The following is an 18,769-nucleotide window of genomic DNA, read 5'->3' on the forward strand; positions in this document are numbered from 1 at the left end:
TACATCTGGATACATAATCCGTATAATGTGTGAGGTCTATTATTTCTCCAGGATGTATTGCCTGTCACAACACAGCCATTTACAGGGTTAACAGGTTCTCGCTATCTTATTCCTGCTCTCCTATTGGCTGCCATTGGCTCTGCCTTGGTGTTATATTGTGTGATCCCTGGAATGTGTCATTATTCCTGAGTACAGACAAGCAGCTCTGCCAGCCCTGAGCGGAGCCTCTGCTGCTGGGGCTACTGTGCTCCCCCAAGATGGGGACCAAATCTGGACTGTCGTGGCTTCTGCCTTGTGTCCTGGCCTCTCTAGTCCAGGCACAACAAGACTACAAGTCGGTAAGCATTTCAGATTCTCCTTATATTCCTCTTACTGAAGGCTTTATGTAAAGATGTAGCAGAGCTGAGGTTGTGATTTGGTTCTATTATTGGATATTTTATATAATAGGTGTTATATGGGGTTTTCTATAGGGCTGCAGATAAATCTAATGTGTGAGCTTAGTACTGTGAAAGATCACAGTGCACAAAGGGTAAATGTCACATACAACACATTCAGCTCTGCTATATCTGTGTATGTTACTGTCTGAAGGTTAAACCAAGTTATCGTTTCAGCCTTTACGCATCTAATCTTACAAATACTATTACTTGAGTTTTTGTTCCCCTCCCGCTCTAATGACTTCAATCCCACAGTCGCTATTGACCATGTCAGCCAAGGGGTTAATCCAAATGATTGGAAATGTATATATTACACATCTATATGTGCGCCCTCTCACACACACATGTGAAGGTGTGGGGAAAATACTGTATGTAAGAATGCTTTCAGAAATCAAAGTGTTAATAGTTCATTTTAGTAATTGACAAAAATAAAGTCAATGAAGAAGTTCTTGGTGTGACCTTTGCCTTCCATCTGTTCTTCTCGGTACTTGCAGGTTTTGAAGGAACTCAGCAGGGAGGTTGTTCCCGCTATCTTGGAGAACTAAGCCTAGATCTTCTGTAGATGTAGACTTGTCCCAATCCTTCTGTGTTTTCATGTCATCCCAGACAGACTGGATGATGGTGATATCAGGGTTGTGTGGGGGTCACGTCATCACTTCCCCCAAAGGGCAAAGGACATACCAAATATTGATGGGATTATTTATACATGACACACTATTACAGCCTTGCGCCCCCTGTGGGTGTCACGGACTCTGCAACACATAAGCAACAAGCTACAGCACCATTAAATATGAGATGCCATAGCTGATCAGCACAGGTCTGGCTACCATGGCCCCCCAGTACTAGAGCCCCTAGTGGAGCACCAATCTACTATGATATATAGATACAGGCATAACCTAAAGCGCCCCAATACAGAATCTGTACCAGGGCCCCCATTTACTATATGTTGTAGAGAAGCCTTTGGACCCCCTTAGACTCTGTACCCCCTGTAGTTATGCCGATACTTATAGATGTCCATATGTGTTAATAGGACAAGGAAAGGCATTGCTGAGATGAGACAACTCCCAAAGATTCTTTATTCCAATAGGGCTCATATAACAGGTCTCCATGGTGTTGATACGTCAAAGTCCACTATAGAGAGCAATGGACCCATCATACATGGCAAGGTTGTGGTGCCATCCCATCACATTGCCCTGCAAGTTCACCATAGACATGAAGGGGGTTGTGCCATTATGGATACTTACCCCCTATTTGCAGGACGGGTCAATCACTGGGGGCCAGAGTGATCAGGAGGAGTCACCCTAAGGCCTCTATGTGAATGGAGTGTCCGTGTGCTTACAAGACCACCGATCCTTTCCTTCTATGGGGCTTCCAAGACTAATCTCCGGCAGCGCCCACAGTACTATAGAAGACAATGGAGCGCTGGTCATACAAGTAAACTGATACTCCATTAATAGGAATACCTTTGGGGTACTTTCAGTCCCGTCCTCCTGATCACTTAGACCCCAGTGATAGGCGACTGTGGATAAGGGGATCAGTGTCCATAGTGGGACAACCCCTTTAAATACCATAATAACCACAAGTAGGGGCATTTGTTTCTTTGCCATGGAGGTCAATAAGAGAGCAGGAGGATAGTGGATACCAACAAGAGTAGCGAAGGCCATTTTTCTGCTTTGATATGGGGCCCCTACAATGTCTATAACCTATGTGACTGACTTATAAACATCACTCTGTTAACCCATGACTGACCTATAAACCACATGAGTTACATTGAATGAGGGTGCACCCCCTGCAGTGTGAATCAGGTACCTGGCTGGGTACTCATGACCGGGCACCTGCTCGTAATGTCAGGGGGCTGCAATTTTCCGTTGGCTTTGGACATCACAGCATTTAAATGTTTGGTAGGAGGGAACTTCAGGCATCGTGACCCCTGCAAATCACAGACATGACAGCCTGGGGCCTAATGAAGACCGGCAGGTCTGCCCTCAGGATATCGGTATTAGACCTGTCAGATTCAGATGATATAATACATTGCACTCCATAGGTAGTACAATGTATTGTACATACAATTATAGGATCACAAGCTCAAGCCCCCTAGGGGGAATAAAATGTAGTGTGACAAAGCTAAAACACATTGTAACGCGATGTTCACACTTGTACCTTGAGCCGTGATTCTGGTCTCTGGAGTTTTGTATAGAGATCAGCACGGTGGTTGTCAGAGAGGTGGTCTCTGGAGCACTCTATAGAGATCAGCACAGTAGTTGTCAGAGCGGTGGTCTCTGGAGCTCTCTATAGAGATTAGCACAGTAGTTGTCAGAGTGGTGGTCTCTGGAGCTCTCTATAGAGATCAGTAAAGTAGGTGTCAGAGTGGTGGTCTCTGGAGCACTCTATAGAGATCAGCACAGTAGGTGTCAGAGTGGTGGTCTCTGGAGCACTCTATAGAGATTAGCACAGTAGTTGTCAGAGCGGTGGTCTCTGGAGCTTTGTATAGAGATCAGCACAGTAGTTGTCAGAGCGGTGGTCTCTGGAGCTCTCTATAGAGATCAGCACAGTAGTTGTCAGAGCAGTGGTCTCACTCTCTGGAGCTTTGTATAGAGATCAGCACAGTAGTCAGAGAAGTGGTCTCTGGAGCTCTCTATAGAGATCAGCACAGTAGTTGTCAGAGCAGTGGTCTCTGGAGCTCTCTATAGAGATTAGCACAGTAGTTGTCAGAGAGGTGGTTTCTGGAGCTCTCTATAGAGATCAGTACAGTAGTTGTCAGAGCGGTGGTCTCTGGAGCTCTCTATAGAGATTAGCACAGTAGTTGTCAGAGTGGTGGTCTCTGGAGCTCTCTATAGAGATCAGTAAAGTAGGTGTCAGAGTGGTGGTCTCTGGAGCTCTCTATAGAGATCAGTACAGTAGTTGTCAGAGCGGTGGTCTCTGGAGCTCTCTATAGAGATCAGCACAGTAGTTGTCAGAGCGGTGGTCTCTGGAGCTCTCTATAGAGATCAGTACAGTAGTTGTCAGAGCAGTGGTCTCTGGAGCTTTGTATAGAGATCAGCACAGTAGTCAGAGAAGTGGTCTCTGGAGCTCTCTATAGAGATCAGCACAGTAGTTGTCAGAGCAGTGGTCTCTGGAGCTCTCTATAGAGATCAGTACAGTAGTTGTCAGAGCAGTGGTCTCTGGAGCTCTCTATAGAGATCAGCACAGTAGTTGTCAGAGCGGTGGTCTCTGGAGCTCTCTATAGAGATCAGTACAGTAGTTGTCAGAGCAGTGGTCTCTGGAGCTCTCTATAGAGATCAGTACAGTAGTTGTCAGAGCAGTGGTCTCTGGAGCTCTCTATAGAGATCAGCACAGTAGTTGTCAGAGCGGTGGTCTCTGGAGCTCTCTATAGAGATCAGTACAGTAGTTGTCAGAGCAGTGGTCTCTGGAGCTCTCTATAGAGATCAGTACAGTAGTTGTCAGAGCAGTGGTCTCTGGAGCTCTCTATAGAGATCAGCACAGTAGTTGTCAGAGCAGTGGTCTCTGGAGCTCTCTATAGAGATTAGCACAGTAGTTGTCAGAGCGGTGGTCTCTGGAGCTCTGTATAGAGATTAGCACAGTAGTTGTCAGAGTGGTGGTCTCTGGAGCTCTCTATAGAGATTAGCACAGTAGTTGTCAGAGCAGTGGTCTCTGGAGCTTTGTATAGAGATCAGCACAGTAGTCAGAGAAGTGGTCTCTGGAGCTCTCTATAGAGATCAGCACAGTAGTTGTCAGAGCGGTGGTCTCTGGAGCTCTCTATAGAGATCAGCACAGTAGTTGTCAGAGCAGTGGTCTCTGGAGCTCTCTATAGAGATTAGCACAGTAGTCAGAGAGGTGGTTTCTGGAGCTCTCTATAGAGATCAGCACAGTAGTTGTCAGAGCGGTGGTCTCTGGAGCTCTCTATAGAGATCAGTACAGTAGTTGTCAGAGCGGTGGTCTCTGGAGCTCTGTATAGAGATTAGCACAGTAGTTGTCAGAGTGGTGGTCTCTGGAGCTCTCTATAGAGATCAGTACAGTAGTTGTCAGAGCGGTGGTCTCTGGAGCTCTCTATAGAGATCAGCACAGTAGTTGTCAGAGCGGTGGTCTCTGGAGCTCTCTATAGAGATCAGCACAGTAGTTGTCAGAGCAGTGGTCTCTGGAGCTTTGTATAGAGATCAGCACAGTAGTCAGAGAAGTGGTCTCTGGAGCTCTCTATAGAGATCAGCACAGTAGTTGTCAGAGCAGTGGTCTCTGGAGCTCTCTATAGAGATCAGTACAGTAGTTGTCAGAGCAGTGGTCTCTGGAGCTCTCTATAGAGATCAGCACAGTAGTTGTCAGAGCGGTGGTCTCTGGAGCTCTCTATAGAGATCAGCACAGTAGTTGTCAGAGCAGTGGTCTCTGGAGCTCTCTATAGAGATTAGCACAGTAGTTGTCAGAGCGGTGGTCTCTGGAGCTCTGTATAGAGATTAGCACAGTAGTTGTCAGAGTGGTGGTCTCTGGAGCTCTCTATAGAGATTAGCACAGTAGTTGTCAGAGCAGTGGTCTCTGGAGCTTTGTATAGAGATCAGCACAGTAGTCAGAGAAGTGGTCTCTGGAGCTCTCTATAGAGATCAGCACAGTAGTTGTCAGAGCAGTGGTCTCTGGAGCTCTCTATAGAGATTAGCACAGTAGTCAGAGAGGTGGTTTCTGGAGCTCTCTATAGAGATTAGCACAGTAGTTGTCAGAGCAGTGGTCTCTGGAGCTTTGTATAGAGATCAGCACAGTAGTCAGAGAAGTGGTCTCTGGAGCTCTCTATAGAGATCAGTACAGTAGTTGTCAGAGCGGTGGTCTCTGGAGCTCTGTATAGAGATTAGCACAGTAGTTGTCATAGTGGTGGTCTCTGGAGCACTCTATAGAGATCAGCACAGTAGTTGTCAGAGCGGTGGTCTCTGGAGCTCTCTATAGAGATCAGTACAGTAGTTGTCAGAGCGGTGGTCTCTGGAGCTCTGTATAGAGATTAGCACAGTAGTTGTCAGAGCGGTGGTCTCTGGAGCTCTCTATAGAGATTAGCACAGTAGTTGTCAGAGAGGTGGTTTCTGGAGCTCTCTATAGAGATCAGCACAGTAGTTGTCAGAGCGGTGGTCTCTGGAGCTCTCTATAGAGATTAGCACAGTAGTTGTCAGAGAGGTGGTCTCTTGAGCTCTCTATAGAGATTAGCACAGTAGTTGTCAGAGAGATGGTCTCTGGAGCTCCCTATAGAGATCAGCACGGTGGTTGTCAGAGAGGTGGTTTCTGGAGCTCTCTATAGAGATCAGCACGGTGGTTGTCAGAGTGGTGGTCTCTGGAGCTCCCTATAGAGATTAGCACAGTAGTTGTCAGAGTGGTGGTCTCTGGAGGTCTCTATAGAGATCAGCACGGTGGTTGTCAGAGTGGTGGTCTCTGGAGCTCTCTATAGAGATCAGCACGGTGGTTGTCAGAGTGGTGGTCTCTGGAGCTCTCTATAGAGATCAGCACGGTGGTTGTCAGAGTGGTGGTCTCTGGAGCTCTCTATAGAGATCAGCACGGTGGTTGTCAGAGTGGTGGTCTCTGGAGCTCTCTATAGAGATCAGCACGGTGGTTGTCAGAGAGGTGGTCTCACTCTCTGGAGCTCTCTATAGAGATCAGCAGGCTGCGCTCGCAGTGTTTGTCACAGGTCGGAGGTGGAGGTTTCTGTGCACAAATCCCTCATTACATTTTCCAGTTAATTGCTTTTCTACAGAGCAGAAATTTTATCTTTCTGTTCTAGATATTTTTTCAGTGAATTTACTCTACAGAGCAGAACAATTATTATTATTATCATCCTGTGAATACTTCGCTTCAGCACATTTTCACCCCGTCCAGTATTATAAGCCACTTTCAGTGTTCACATAGGTTTTTCACATTTAAAGTGACCCTGCCCTTGTTTGTCTGCTCCAGTGCCATGGTCCATATCCAGTAAATGTTCAGCATCATGGAAGAAGGGAACGCCATTTTACCCATTTTCATCCTCCTACTGTATATGGTCATGACATATGGCACATTGCTAAAGGGAAAACTCGTTCCCCCAAAGTGACGCTCATGTACCTGCTTGGCCAGTGGCATACCTACCATAGAGGCTGACCACAAACCTCCTGTACCTGTAGGGTTTAGCACTGAATTGTTTGCCTTGGGTCCTGTACACACTCAGTCTATTTGCCTACAACCACCAGTAGGGGGCGCTAACTGCTTGCAGATTGATACAGTTGTCTTTGGGGGTAATACTCCTTATAATTAGCTCCCCTAGTGGTAGGTGCAGGAAGACAGAATTTAGATTGGTCACTAACGTTTCAGCAAACTTTAGATAAATTAATAGTACAAGCAAATATAGGAAACTGTAATATACCTTATCAGATAAAAAAAACAACTTTTTTTTCTACCTTTCAGATTCTATCTCCTTCCCCTCCCTCCTAAAGTTTTTTCTTACTGAATTCTTGCTGAATTCTTCTTAGCCTCCCAAGACAGACTGTAACCTCATACATATATAGAATTACATTTGTCCATAAAAGTCTGTTGAGAGGGGAGGAGAGGAGTGAGAGAAAACAACACACATACGCTGCAGCATGTAATAGTAAGTGTTCTATCTCACCCCAAGCGTGGAGTGAGTGAAAAGTTATACACAAGTTCACACAATGGAAAATGTAGAAGGATTCCTCTTCATTTTTCACCACTGGTTTCCAGACACCGTCTAGCCGCAATGGGAAGCTGATGCAGGGCTTACGTTTTCAGTATCCTGCTGCGATTTCTCCTTCCCTTTGAAAACAATGGGAGGCAGAATCTGTGGAAGTTTCCTCCATGTTACCTTCTCCATACTGAGCAGAATCTCCTGGTTACTCCCTCCGCTGTCTATGGGAGACATTATAAAAGCTAGTCTCCATTCACTAGCATAAGGAAAACTGAGAATTTGTGATGTAGCCTACAAAGGCAGAAACTGCTGCGGCAATGAAGCTGTCTAAGGGAAGGTTTCTAGTGAAAATGTGAAAATAAGAGAAAGTTTTCATAAGGACTTTTTCCCTGGAAAACCTGGAAAATGGCTGATATGTTGGAGTGGAAAGAAAAGAGAAGGTTCCCCTCCCTCTAGAAGGGCGGTCCGAGGTTTGGTCTACTTAATAAACTTCATTAGGTATCGGCCGAGGAGACTCCTGAATAAAGGTGTTCTGGACATCTCCCCCAGCCTGGGGAGGGAGAGAGGACACATCTCCCTAAGGAGACATTGCTGAAGTATTGCAAGTATAATAGGTTGCTGTTCACATTGAGACTGTGCCTCCATATGGAGTAGGTATAACAATAATATTAACACATCCCAATATATTTTACTTCTTAAAAAATGAATAGAATATATACATACATGTAGTAACACGTGCTGGCTGCTTATATCTTGTGACATGATCAGTGATGGCAATCTGGAAGTATATACAATGTGCAGGAAAGTTCATATACAGTTTTAACATTTTATTCTCCATATTTGCCATCCTGCCATATCTGCATTTTGTCCATTGACATTACTGATCAGTGCCAAGTGTCAGGACCTACTGATATCACCTACATGTCACCTACATATCAGACAGCAGCCGGGACTGGATGTACCTGGCAGTCACATTTGGTCTAATGGAAAAGTACTGTGTGTATGTGGTTACACTCATCCAGAAGACATTAATATTCAACCATAGCTTCATCTGAATAGTAAAACTCCAGCAGCACCAATCTCAGTCATATGTATATTACAGGGCAGGTAACGGCTGCTTAAACCCAACCTGTCACCTGTCCTTTGTGACAGTAGGATATGACAAAGGGATAGAAGCTGAGCTCTGTGATATATAGGGTTATATGATAGATGGAGAGAAGCTGAGCTCTGTGATATATAAGGATATATGATAGAGGAGAGAAGCTGAGCTCTGTGATATATAGGGTTATATGATAGAGGAAAGAAGCTGAGCTCTGTGCTATATAGGTCTATATGATAGAGGAGAGAAGCTGAGCTCTGTGCTATATAGGTCTATATGATAGAGGAGAGAAGCTGCTTCTCTCGTCTATCATATAACCCTATATATCACAGAGCTCAGCTTCTCTCCTTCTATCATATAACCCTATATATCACAGAGCTCAGCTTCTCTCCCTCTGCCACATTCTGCGCTCCTGTCCTATAGAGTGAAACCACCTGACAGGTTGACTTTATGGCAAACATATCTCTATAACTTGTTTTTATACATCAGTATTACATGCGAGTGTTAGCACTATGGAGGTATATAAAATAATATTGGGGAAGCGACATCACATTACCTGCAGGCATTCTGTACATATTAAGTCACAAAAAATCCATCTAAACTTTAAAAATCCAATTTAGCAGAAGACAGACATGGGGGGGGGGGGGGGGATGCAGCTGATGGATCGTTCGGCCTGAAAGAGAAGATTCATCTCCTTGGCAGAACATATCACAGAAGTGATGATGGTATTATATGTCAACCCAAAAAAATCATAGAGTAGACACGTCATTGTTCATTCTCCACATGTATTTCCGCTAATAAGACAGTGAGACATAGCAGGGGATCACATGGATGTAATACTCAAACAGTTTTTCGGTGTGAACAAAGCCAAAACATAATGCAATGGTTTATGTAGTATACAAAGATCAAGTCAACTCTGTATACAGATGGTAATGGAAAACCAATCTTTAGTATTAGAATTTGCTTTTAAAGGAACATCCCAGTGTCAAGCCCCGCCTCCTTCAGACCTAGGTCCTGCACAGTGTACTGGAAGTCTTGCCTGGAGAGTTCCTTTAATTTTTTTTTTTTTTTTTTGGTAAGTAGCAAGAGCGGCGCGTGACTCCACCTATCACCATTGGGAAGCTGCGTAGGTGGAAAATAAATGAAATATTTTATTATTCTATGCCGTAGGAACCATAAGGCAACACAAAAGGTAGCTCATTCTCTTGGAACATATTAAGGATTTTCCTCCGTTCCCATGTGAACAGCTCGGCACGATGTGAAGTGCGCTGTACTCGTAACCTCCATTGTGCCCTTGATGTGGCTTTTGTGCCTAAAATTAATGAAAAAAGGAAAATTATGGAAGGTTCAGAGACCGACCTCGTCTTGCTTTTTGTTCAGTTTGCCCTATACATGTGGCATGTGAGTTACACAACACCGCTCCGCGCTCCTGGCACATCTCCTTCAGCAAATATTTGCATTTCCCATGTAATAATGATTCTGGAGCATCTTTCATTAAAACACTTCATTAAGCTGCCCTCTGTTATTCCTCCTAGAAATGTATAACTCTATGAAAACTGAGTGTTACAATTCCCATTGCTTAACACTTATTAACACTCTGACATTTTCCATAGAGCGCTGTCAGTGTCACATTTACACACCTGACTGACTAGAGCTGGGGGGGGGGGGGGGCATCAGGGATGGTTGTAATTGTAAGACTGTATACATGTAACACATTGCTGACATATACATGTATTTCCACTACATCAGTTTTTTGGGATTATTTCTTAGTTCCCTTTGTTCCGTGTTACTTTCCTTTGGGTATACATGAGGACACAAAAGATGGAGACCTTGTCCACCTAGAAGGGGTTACATGCGTAACCCATGGACCCTCTAGACTATAATTCTGTCATCTTAAAATCGGTGGTGAGAAAAGTCTTGCCAGGAGGACTTTTCTCTCCGCCAGTTTCAGTATAAAATCTGTGTAAAGTTCTCCTGGCAAGACTTCTCTCTGCCGATTTTAAGCAGATTATGCAGCGACGTCTCCTATGGAGACTCCAACACAAATGAGAATCCATCTTTAGGCTGTTGTGCAAATACTGCAATCTGCATCTTCTGCATGCCAAGATGGCCCCCACTACCCATTCTTTGTGCTGGCACCACCCCCTTTGCCAAGCACTGAATCCCACTAGCGAAACACCTTGTGAGTTGATGTGGAAATACTACAATCTGAGTGCCACCATGTTGCTCCATCTACCAAAAGAGACCAAACCGTAGTGGTGACAAATATTCATTAACTTCTTCCGGACCACCATAGACTAAGTGCGTCTATCCCCTCTTGTTCTGCAAAGATATACAAGTACGTCCTTGCAGTTCTGGAGCTCCCATAGAGAAGGCAGGGAAGGTTTATTACTGCGCCTGCCTTCCCAATCGCTGTGTACACAATGTTCAATGAGTACTGTATACACAGCCATGAATGCCGGCATGATGTGGCTCCCCTCTGATCCGCCATGATCAGCCTTTTAGAGCTGCTGGGTCCTACAGGACCCAGATCAGCTCTATAGTAATGGGCAGGAGGCTGGATTCCTGCTGTAACTGGGGCTAAATGTATCAGCTCCCCCCCCCCCAAAAAAAAAAAAAAAAAAAAAGTGATCCGACGTCCCCAAAGGTCTATTATGACCTTATGGGGACACAATGTGAAAAAGAAAACAGTAGAAAAGTAAAAAAAAAAAAAAATTAAAGTAAAAGAATTAAAAAAAATAAATAAAATATGTCAATGCCCCCTTATTATAGGTTATAGCCTCACCCCTAACGACACCATACAAAATAAAAATGACCGTAATGCAGCGGAAAAACTATTTTAATAAGTTTGTTTAATAGCAGTTTGTGTTATTATATAGCCCTATATGTCACCGAAAAAGGACGCAGAAATTAGTTGAATAATCCAAATGATAAAAATGTTACAGCCCTCAGAACCGCACATACAAAAAAACTCAATAATGTATCTGGTCCTGAAGCAGAAATGGCCCCAGTACTATAGGGTAGGCACAAATACACTGACGTGAGAAATATTTGGTCTGCCTTCAATTGTACAAGTAGAGATCTTGAATATGGCGATGGGTTTAAAGACAAAGTATATGCGGTATATACAGTGACTAGGATGAGACAACTTCTGGTTATGATATATGTAATACTTATGTCTTTTTTTTGGTCATAGGTTGACTGCTACAATACTGTCACTGGAACAATCTATGACTACGGAGCATTCACTCTTGGTGGGAGTGAATATCTCCCCTTTAAGCAGTTCGAGGGGAAGACGCTCCTGGTTGTGAATGTGGCTACGTACTGAGGGCTCACCATGCAGTACTTAGGTAAGATGGGAAAATGGTGGCTGATGGATTGCATAACTGGGGAATGGATGGTCGACTCAGTATGGGGAACGTGGAATAAGCCTCTGATGCACAACTCTGTGTCCACAAAGGATAGGTCCGGCTCATACACCGTATCATCAAACTCATAGCAGAAGAGGATATCACAGTATAATACCCCCTTAGTGCCCCCATGGAGTATAATGTCCCTATAGTTTCCACACACAATATAATCCCCATTCAGTGCTCCTCACAGTATAATGGTCCCCATGTTGCCTGGAGCAAAATTTAATTCTTTAGGTCCCTACACAGTTAAATACTAAGAAAAGTAGTAATATTCACCTTGTCCTGTTCCCCTGGAGTGGTCTACAGGTCCACTGCAGTCTCAGCTCTCTCAGGGACTTGGAGCTTCTTCCATGAAGTAGTTGGGGAAGGAGGGGAAGGAGAGCGCGAGGAGCTTACGGCCCCTTGGTTTACCAGTGTGATCAACTCTTTCTACATCCTGAGGATGCAGATAGAGTAGAAATTGGAACATGTCGCCTGGGACAGCAGGATAACACATGAAATCCGTTGTTGTCCCACTGAATCTGGCATAGTCGGAGATAGGGTTTAAGTGGGCTGTCCTGACAAAAAATCTAGTTTTTAAATGGGTGGGGGAGATGAAAAAATAAATAAAATATATATATATAAAAAAATACTCTGCCGGTCTGTTGTTGTCTTCTGGTGGAAGTCCCCGCCGTCATGTGACTGCTAAGGCGAATCAGTGACCTCAGCAAAGGACAAGGGATGTCACAGCTGGCGAGGAATTTCATTACAAGAAGACAGCTGAGCAGCAGGACCGGACTGTGGTGGGAGGACACTGGAGATGGAGACTCTACTCTATGATGACTTATGCCCCAACAGAGCTCCCACAGAGGTTGTCACCCTGCTTCCCCAGGCTTCTGCACAAAGAACCTTTTTAAGTTTGGGTTCTTTGTAGTTAATGGATGTAATACTTAATTTCCCCTCTGGAGGTGCTGCAGGGAAACAGATCATGCACTGTTAGAGTATTTTCGCACTGTGGAATTTGTAAAAACTGAAAAATTCAGCTTCAGGAATCTGCTACGGAATTTGCAGGTGGTATTTTTCTGCCTCCCATTCACTTCAATGTGAATTATCCGATGAAATGGTCTGAAGTCCAAGCCAAAAAGACCAACTGAAAAAATCAGCATCCGTCTACCATTGAAATGAATGAAGGCAGAGATCAAGTGGAATTTGAAGCTGAGTTGTAAGGCTGCGTTCACACAGAGTTTTTTTGGTCAGGAATTTGGTCAGGAAACTAACTCAAATTCCTCCTCCTAAAAACGCCTCACCATAGGACTGTATAGTTAGGCGTTTTTTTTGAGGAATTTGAGTCAATTTCCTGACCAAAAAACTCTGTATGAATGCAGCCTAAGGTGGAATCTGCTTCCTATTCAGCATGTGAACATACCCTTAGGCTGAGTTCACACAGAGTTTTTTGGTCAGGAATTTGATCAGGAATCCGCCTCAAAATCACCCTCCAAAAAAGCCTCCCAATGGAGTTCTATTAGGAGACTTTTTTGGAAGCTGATTTTGAGATGGATTCCTGACCAAAAAACTCAGTGTGAACTCAGCCTTAAGCAACATTTGCATGCCAGTGAATAATGGTATAAGCGTGAAGTCCTTTTTTTTTTTTTTTTGTTAGTTTTTTTAATGGTGTCACACGGCAGCTTTAAAGGGGCTCTATCAGCAAAATTATGCCGTATGAGCCCCACATATGCCTCAATAACCTTTAAAAAGGCTATTAAGGCACCGCTAATGTTATTCCCCCCCCCCCCTCATTTTAAAATAAAACCATAAAAACATATATGTAAATCATACCTATCGTGCACGCTGGGCGGTGATGCACAATCCGACGTCATCTTCTGGCACGCCTTCCTCTTCTTTCGGCGACGCCCTCCGGTCCTGGCTCTTCCCCGGCTTCATCGTCCTCTTCTTCCGGCGAGATTGGTTCAAATCCATTGCGCGCGCAGTATCACTTGCCTCAAGGACACGAGGGAGCACTACTGCGCAAGCGCCGGATTTGAACCAATCCCGCCGGAAGAAGAGGACAATGAAGCCAAGGAAGAGCCAGGACCAGAGGACGTCAACGAAAAGGAAGGCGTGCCAGAAGATGACGTCGGACCGTGCATCACCGCTCACTGTGCATGATAGGTATAATTTGCATATATGTTTTTATGGTTTTATTTTAAAACGGGGACAGGGGGGTTAAAATAACATTAGCGGTGCCTGAATAGCCTTTTTAAAGGCTATTCGCGCATATGTGGCGCTCATACAGCATAATTTTGTTGAAAGAGCCCCTTTAAATTCAGTGTCAGTGAATGGGGGCTATTCACATGACCGTCAATTTCATGGTCCATTGTAAATGGGCCGACAAAATGTAGTTCATGTCCTATTTTTGTCCATTTTCATGAATCCCTCCATACACCGTAATGTATACATGGAAACGACCACCCCTCATGTGCAAGATGGCGTTCTTCATGGCCATTTTGCACCTCACTCATCTGAATGTAATCTTAGATTTCCACAAGGAGGGTACATTCATATAGTGGAAATGGAAGAGTAATTTCGGGTGACCTTCCTCCTCCAACTCCTCTGTACTGGCTCGTGCTGGGGATTCTGCGACACGATGCTTATTTTTTTCAGCGTCCTGCTTCAGTCTCTGCTTCCCATTGATAGAAGTGAATTTGAAATTTATTGTGAGGCAGAATCTGACTGAACATCAAAGCAAAATTCTGCTGTGTGAACTTCTCACAAGTACCTTGTCCACTGTGGAGAGCCCCTTTAAATGAACGTCCTATACGACGCCTCCATATTGGTTCAGTTATGATGTTACTTTCAGGCTAAGTTCATATCCACGTCGGATTCTACATGGAGGATTATTTCCTCTGCCGGTTTCAGTTCTAAAAAGACAGACACCCAATACACCCCATTGTAGTGAATGGGGTTCTTTGGACTCTGTGTATCCGCTGTTTTAGTGGTCTCCATTGTCCTGGTCCTCTGACTGACATGAACAGAGAGGTGGCGCTAGTGTAAAGTTGGCATCACTTAGATTTTAGTTTAATCACATTGTGTTCTAAAGATTAGACGTGTTTAACAAGGTAATATTGGAGCGGGCTGTGTCAATAGGATTCGGGTAGGTGATTGTGGTAAAGCCTTTTGTCTGTTCTACTAATGGACTGATGTAACTACTGTTAACACAAAGACTATGAGGATAAACCTGATCAAATGTGAACCAGGGACAAAACACATCCATGTAGCATTCAGCACAGGAAAGCTCAACTAATGCTACATTCACATTTCCATCGGATACTCCATTCAGAGCCTTGTGCAGAAATCCAAGATGGAAAATTCCTGCAAGTCAAGCTGTATAGACTGTAAAAAATAATGGACACCCATCTGGGCAACAGGTGTGTAAAGAGCATTACACATTACTGGGATTAGTCTGGGTAAAAAATATGCAAATCTATTCTCCAGGATGTAATTAGGAGAACAGTGCACTCTGTATGCCGCCCTCTAGAGGACAGCCTCCTTAACATCATGCATGACTCAGTTAATAAGCCTACTAACATGTTGCGGATTTAATTGCCAAATTAGTATTTCTATTCCAAAAGGAACAGATTCCCTGCTATGGACAGCACTGTTTCGGTCTTTTGTACCTCCTCAGCATAGCGCAGGGATACTGATTTGGCACTTTGATACTCTGCCATAGATTTGCATATTTTTTACCCAGAATCCCTAGCGGAGCAGGAATGACTTGTAAATCTCCGTACACCTATGTAGGCACACACTCTCCCTAATGTGTATGATTATCCCCTGACCCTGGGATAAGTCTGTGATGTTTCTGATGACAAGCCTGTTTAGGCATTACAGAAATGTCGCGGCACCTACCAATTTTGATAGGACTGGCTATTTACCTTATATGTAAAATCACGTAAAGGAGGAAAAGAAGGATCGGGACAGTTTTCCTTTTCTTTTCCCTGCAGGTAATGATAGGGCTGTATATAAAAGAAACCTCTTTCAGGGTCAGATAATACCCATATGCTTGTTGTAATTTTCAGAACTGAATGCACTACAAGATGAACTGAGATCCAATGGGTTGGTCATATTGGGCTTTCCTTGCAACCAGTTTGGTCTACAAGAACCTGGAAGCAATGAAGAAATTCTTCTAGGATTAAAGTAAGTAACAAATAATGCAAATGGTATTATAGAAACCTGTGTAGAAGTCTGTAACCTAGAGCAAGTGATAAACCTAAGATAGTGGTTTCCAAACTGTGGCTCTGGGCTGTAAGGTAATGGTTTCCAAGTTGTGGCTCTGGAGCGTAAGGTGTTGTCTCCAAGCTGTGGTTCTGGAACTTAAGGTGTTGTCTCCAAGCTATGGTTCTGGAACGTAAGGTGTGATTTCCAAGCTGTGGCTCTAGAACAGGGGTAGGGAACGTACAGCTCTCCAGCTGTTACAAAACTACAACTCCCAGCATGCATACTGGCTCTGCTGTTCTTGGAACTCCCATGGAAGTGAATGGAGCATGATGGGAGTTGTAGTTTCACAGCAGCTGGAGAGCTGAAGGTTCCCTACCCCTGCTCTAGAACATAAGGTGTTGTCTCCAAGCTGTGGTTCTGGAACGTAAGGTGTTGTCTCTAAGGTGTGGTTCTGGAACGTAAGGTGTGATTTCCAAGCTGTGGCTCTGGGACGTAAGGTGTGGTCTCCAAGCTGTGGTTATGGAACATAAGGTGTGATTTCCAAGCTGTGGCTCTGGAACGTAAGGTGTTGTCTCCAAGCTGTGGTTCTGGAACATAAGGTGTTGTTTCCAATCTGTGGTTCTGGAACATAAGGTGTGATTTCCAAGCTGTGGCTCTGGGACGTAAGGTGTGGTCTCCCAGCTGTGGCTCTGGGACGTAAGGTAATGGTTTCCAAGCTGTGGCTCTAAGACATAAGGTGTGGTCTCCAAGCTGTGGCTCTGGGACGTAAGGTGTGGTCTCCAAGCTGTGGCTCTGGGACGTAAGGTGTAGTCTCCAAGCTGTGGCTCTGGAGTTTTTGGGAGGCTACAACTCCGAGCATGGCTTGGCAGCCTCTAGTTGGGAGTTATAATTTTCTAGCAACTGTAGAGGCATAGATTTAGAACTACTAGTCTTAGGAAATGCCAAAAGTTGGACTGTGTACCTTGAAAGTAAAATTTACACCAATATTTGTTTTTTTTACAGACATGTTCGTCCTGGTAATGGCTTCACTCCAAATTTCCAGATGTTTGAAAAAGGAGATGTCAATGGAAAGAAAGAGCAGAAAGTATTTACCTTCTTGAAGGTATCTAGAACTTTCCATCTTCAGTATCTTTAACTATAATTATTAAAGGGGCTGGCCACTTTCAGACCAATATTGAGAGACCAATGCTGTTGGCTGTATAATACAAAGTTGTACAATTTTCCAATAGATTTTCTGTATCAATTCCTCAAAATGTTCTAGATCTCTGCTTGCTGTCATTCATTCTGTTACTTCTAGTGGATAAAAGTCAGTCCATGGTCATGTGATTTACGGTCTGTAGTTATGTGATGGACACAAGTGCACGGCTTGTTACTAGACATCACTTTAAGGTGTTTAGCAATTACTTTCCCCCGTCCCTATGGTAATTCTCCTGGTACATGTCTGCATAGTTGGGCATTATAGTTGTCAAATAACCATGATGACACCTTATGTCTGTGGCCTCTTTTGAGGTTCCCATACACATTAGATGTAATTTTGCAAAAGTGGACAACTGTCTAATGTGTATAGGGGGGAGGGGGGTCCTGACTATTCCTTCACCTCAGAAGTTTAAGAAGATAAATATTGGGCATGGCCACAGCTTATTGTTTCTTCACACTCGGCTAAGTAGCTTGGTTGAACGAGTATGGCCAAGTAGTGGTGTCCATGCCGGACTTTGCTCTCCACCAATTTCTGCAGCAGACTCTAAGCATTTGGAAAAATATCAGTGGTAACAAAGAAGACACTGAAAAATACCTTACCTGCCCCCCATGCTACCATTTCCAAGATTCTCCATCGGTCATTGCATTCTGACCTTCAGCAATGACTTTTCAATGTGGACACATGGCGGCAACAGCCAATCTATTTTCTAGGTCCCCTGCCAATCTCTGTATCCTGGCCTCCAACAATGACCTATAGATACTGACATGTGACTGATGTCGCCGTCACCCCTAAGGTCACCGCTACATTACATGTCCAGGTGAACATCATCACTGGGGGCAATGAAACAGACTCTGGAAGAGGCCGCGGATTGGTTAGGTTATTCAGTTACTTATTTATACAATTTGAGGTTCTTGGTAAAAATAAAAAACTCAGGGGTGCTGAACATTGTCAGGGAGTCCTGCTCACTACACAATAGCAGAGGATATGGGATCAACCAGAGCTGTGCCCTGAAAGAACCTAAAATACACTTGTGTAATAGAGTCCAAGTAAGATTTCTAGGGAATTAACTCTTCCATGTCTGTCTGACAGTAAGTCCCAGAACTAAACTAAGTAAAATGTAATAAAAGTCCTGACCTGCTCCTGGTCTATTGTTTTCAGAACTCCTGCCCCCCTGTTGGTGAAAACTTTGGCAACCCATTAAATCGCCTCTTCTGGGATAACATCAATGTCAATGACATCAAGTGGAACTTTGAGAAATTCCTTATCGGACCCGATGGTCGTGCCGTAAAACGTTGGCATCCCCGAACACCAGTCGGGACCGTCAAAGAATATGTGAGGAACTTCATGAAATCACAGTCGGGTCTACAAAGGATTCTGATGATGAGAGGGAAGGAGGAGGAGTAGACACGACCACGCTTAATGTTACCGAGATAGATATCTATTTTTGTGCTCTTTTTGTGCCAAGTCTTTGAGCAGTTGATAGGAGACAGAAGGTACTTCTAGAGATGCCATCTGTATGAAGGATAGGTCAGAAAGCACCACGTGTGGGACCTATCTAGAAACCAGAATTTTGGTAGATTGCTGTTCAGTGCATTCCGGCAACTCTGCCAGTCTGGGATGGGCTCTCTGGTTGAACTGGACGTCTTCTTCCTGCTTGAGCTCAATGGTGAAGCTTTATCTGTGCCAGTACCCAATAAATATTGTCTGTTCATACACAACGTCTCAAGCTCTTGCATGGATTGGTGGGAATGGGGTGGTAAGAAAGACAACTACTCACTACACATAGGAAAAAAA

General features: G+C 44.1%; 1 protein-coding gene across 1 annotated transcript; it reads left to right on the forward strand.

The window, feature by feature from the left end:
* Window positions 1-199: 199 nt before the first annotated feature.
* On the forward strand, window positions 200-18,680 carry GPX3 (glutathione peroxidase 3). The gene is made up of 5 exons (XM_075274962.1): window positions 200-338; window positions 11,367-11,520; window positions 15,639-15,756; window positions 16,780-16,879; window positions 18,134-18,680. Exons 1-5 carry the CDS (start codon window positions 258-260, stop codon window positions 18,377-18,379), a joined length of 699 nt encoding a protein of 232 aa, XP_075131063.1. The 5' UTR covers window positions 200-257; the 3' UTR covers window positions 18,380-18,680.
* Window positions 18,681-18,769: the final 89 nt, after the last annotated feature.

This window comes from Leptodactylus fuscus, chromosome 5 (genome assembly GCF_031893055.1).
Source record: "Leptodactylus fuscus isolate aLepFus1 chromosome 5, aLepFus1.hap2, whole genome shotgun sequence".
Lineage (NCBI taxonomy): Eukaryota > Metazoa > Chordata > Amphibia > Anura > Leptodactylidae > Leptodactylus > Leptodactylus fuscus.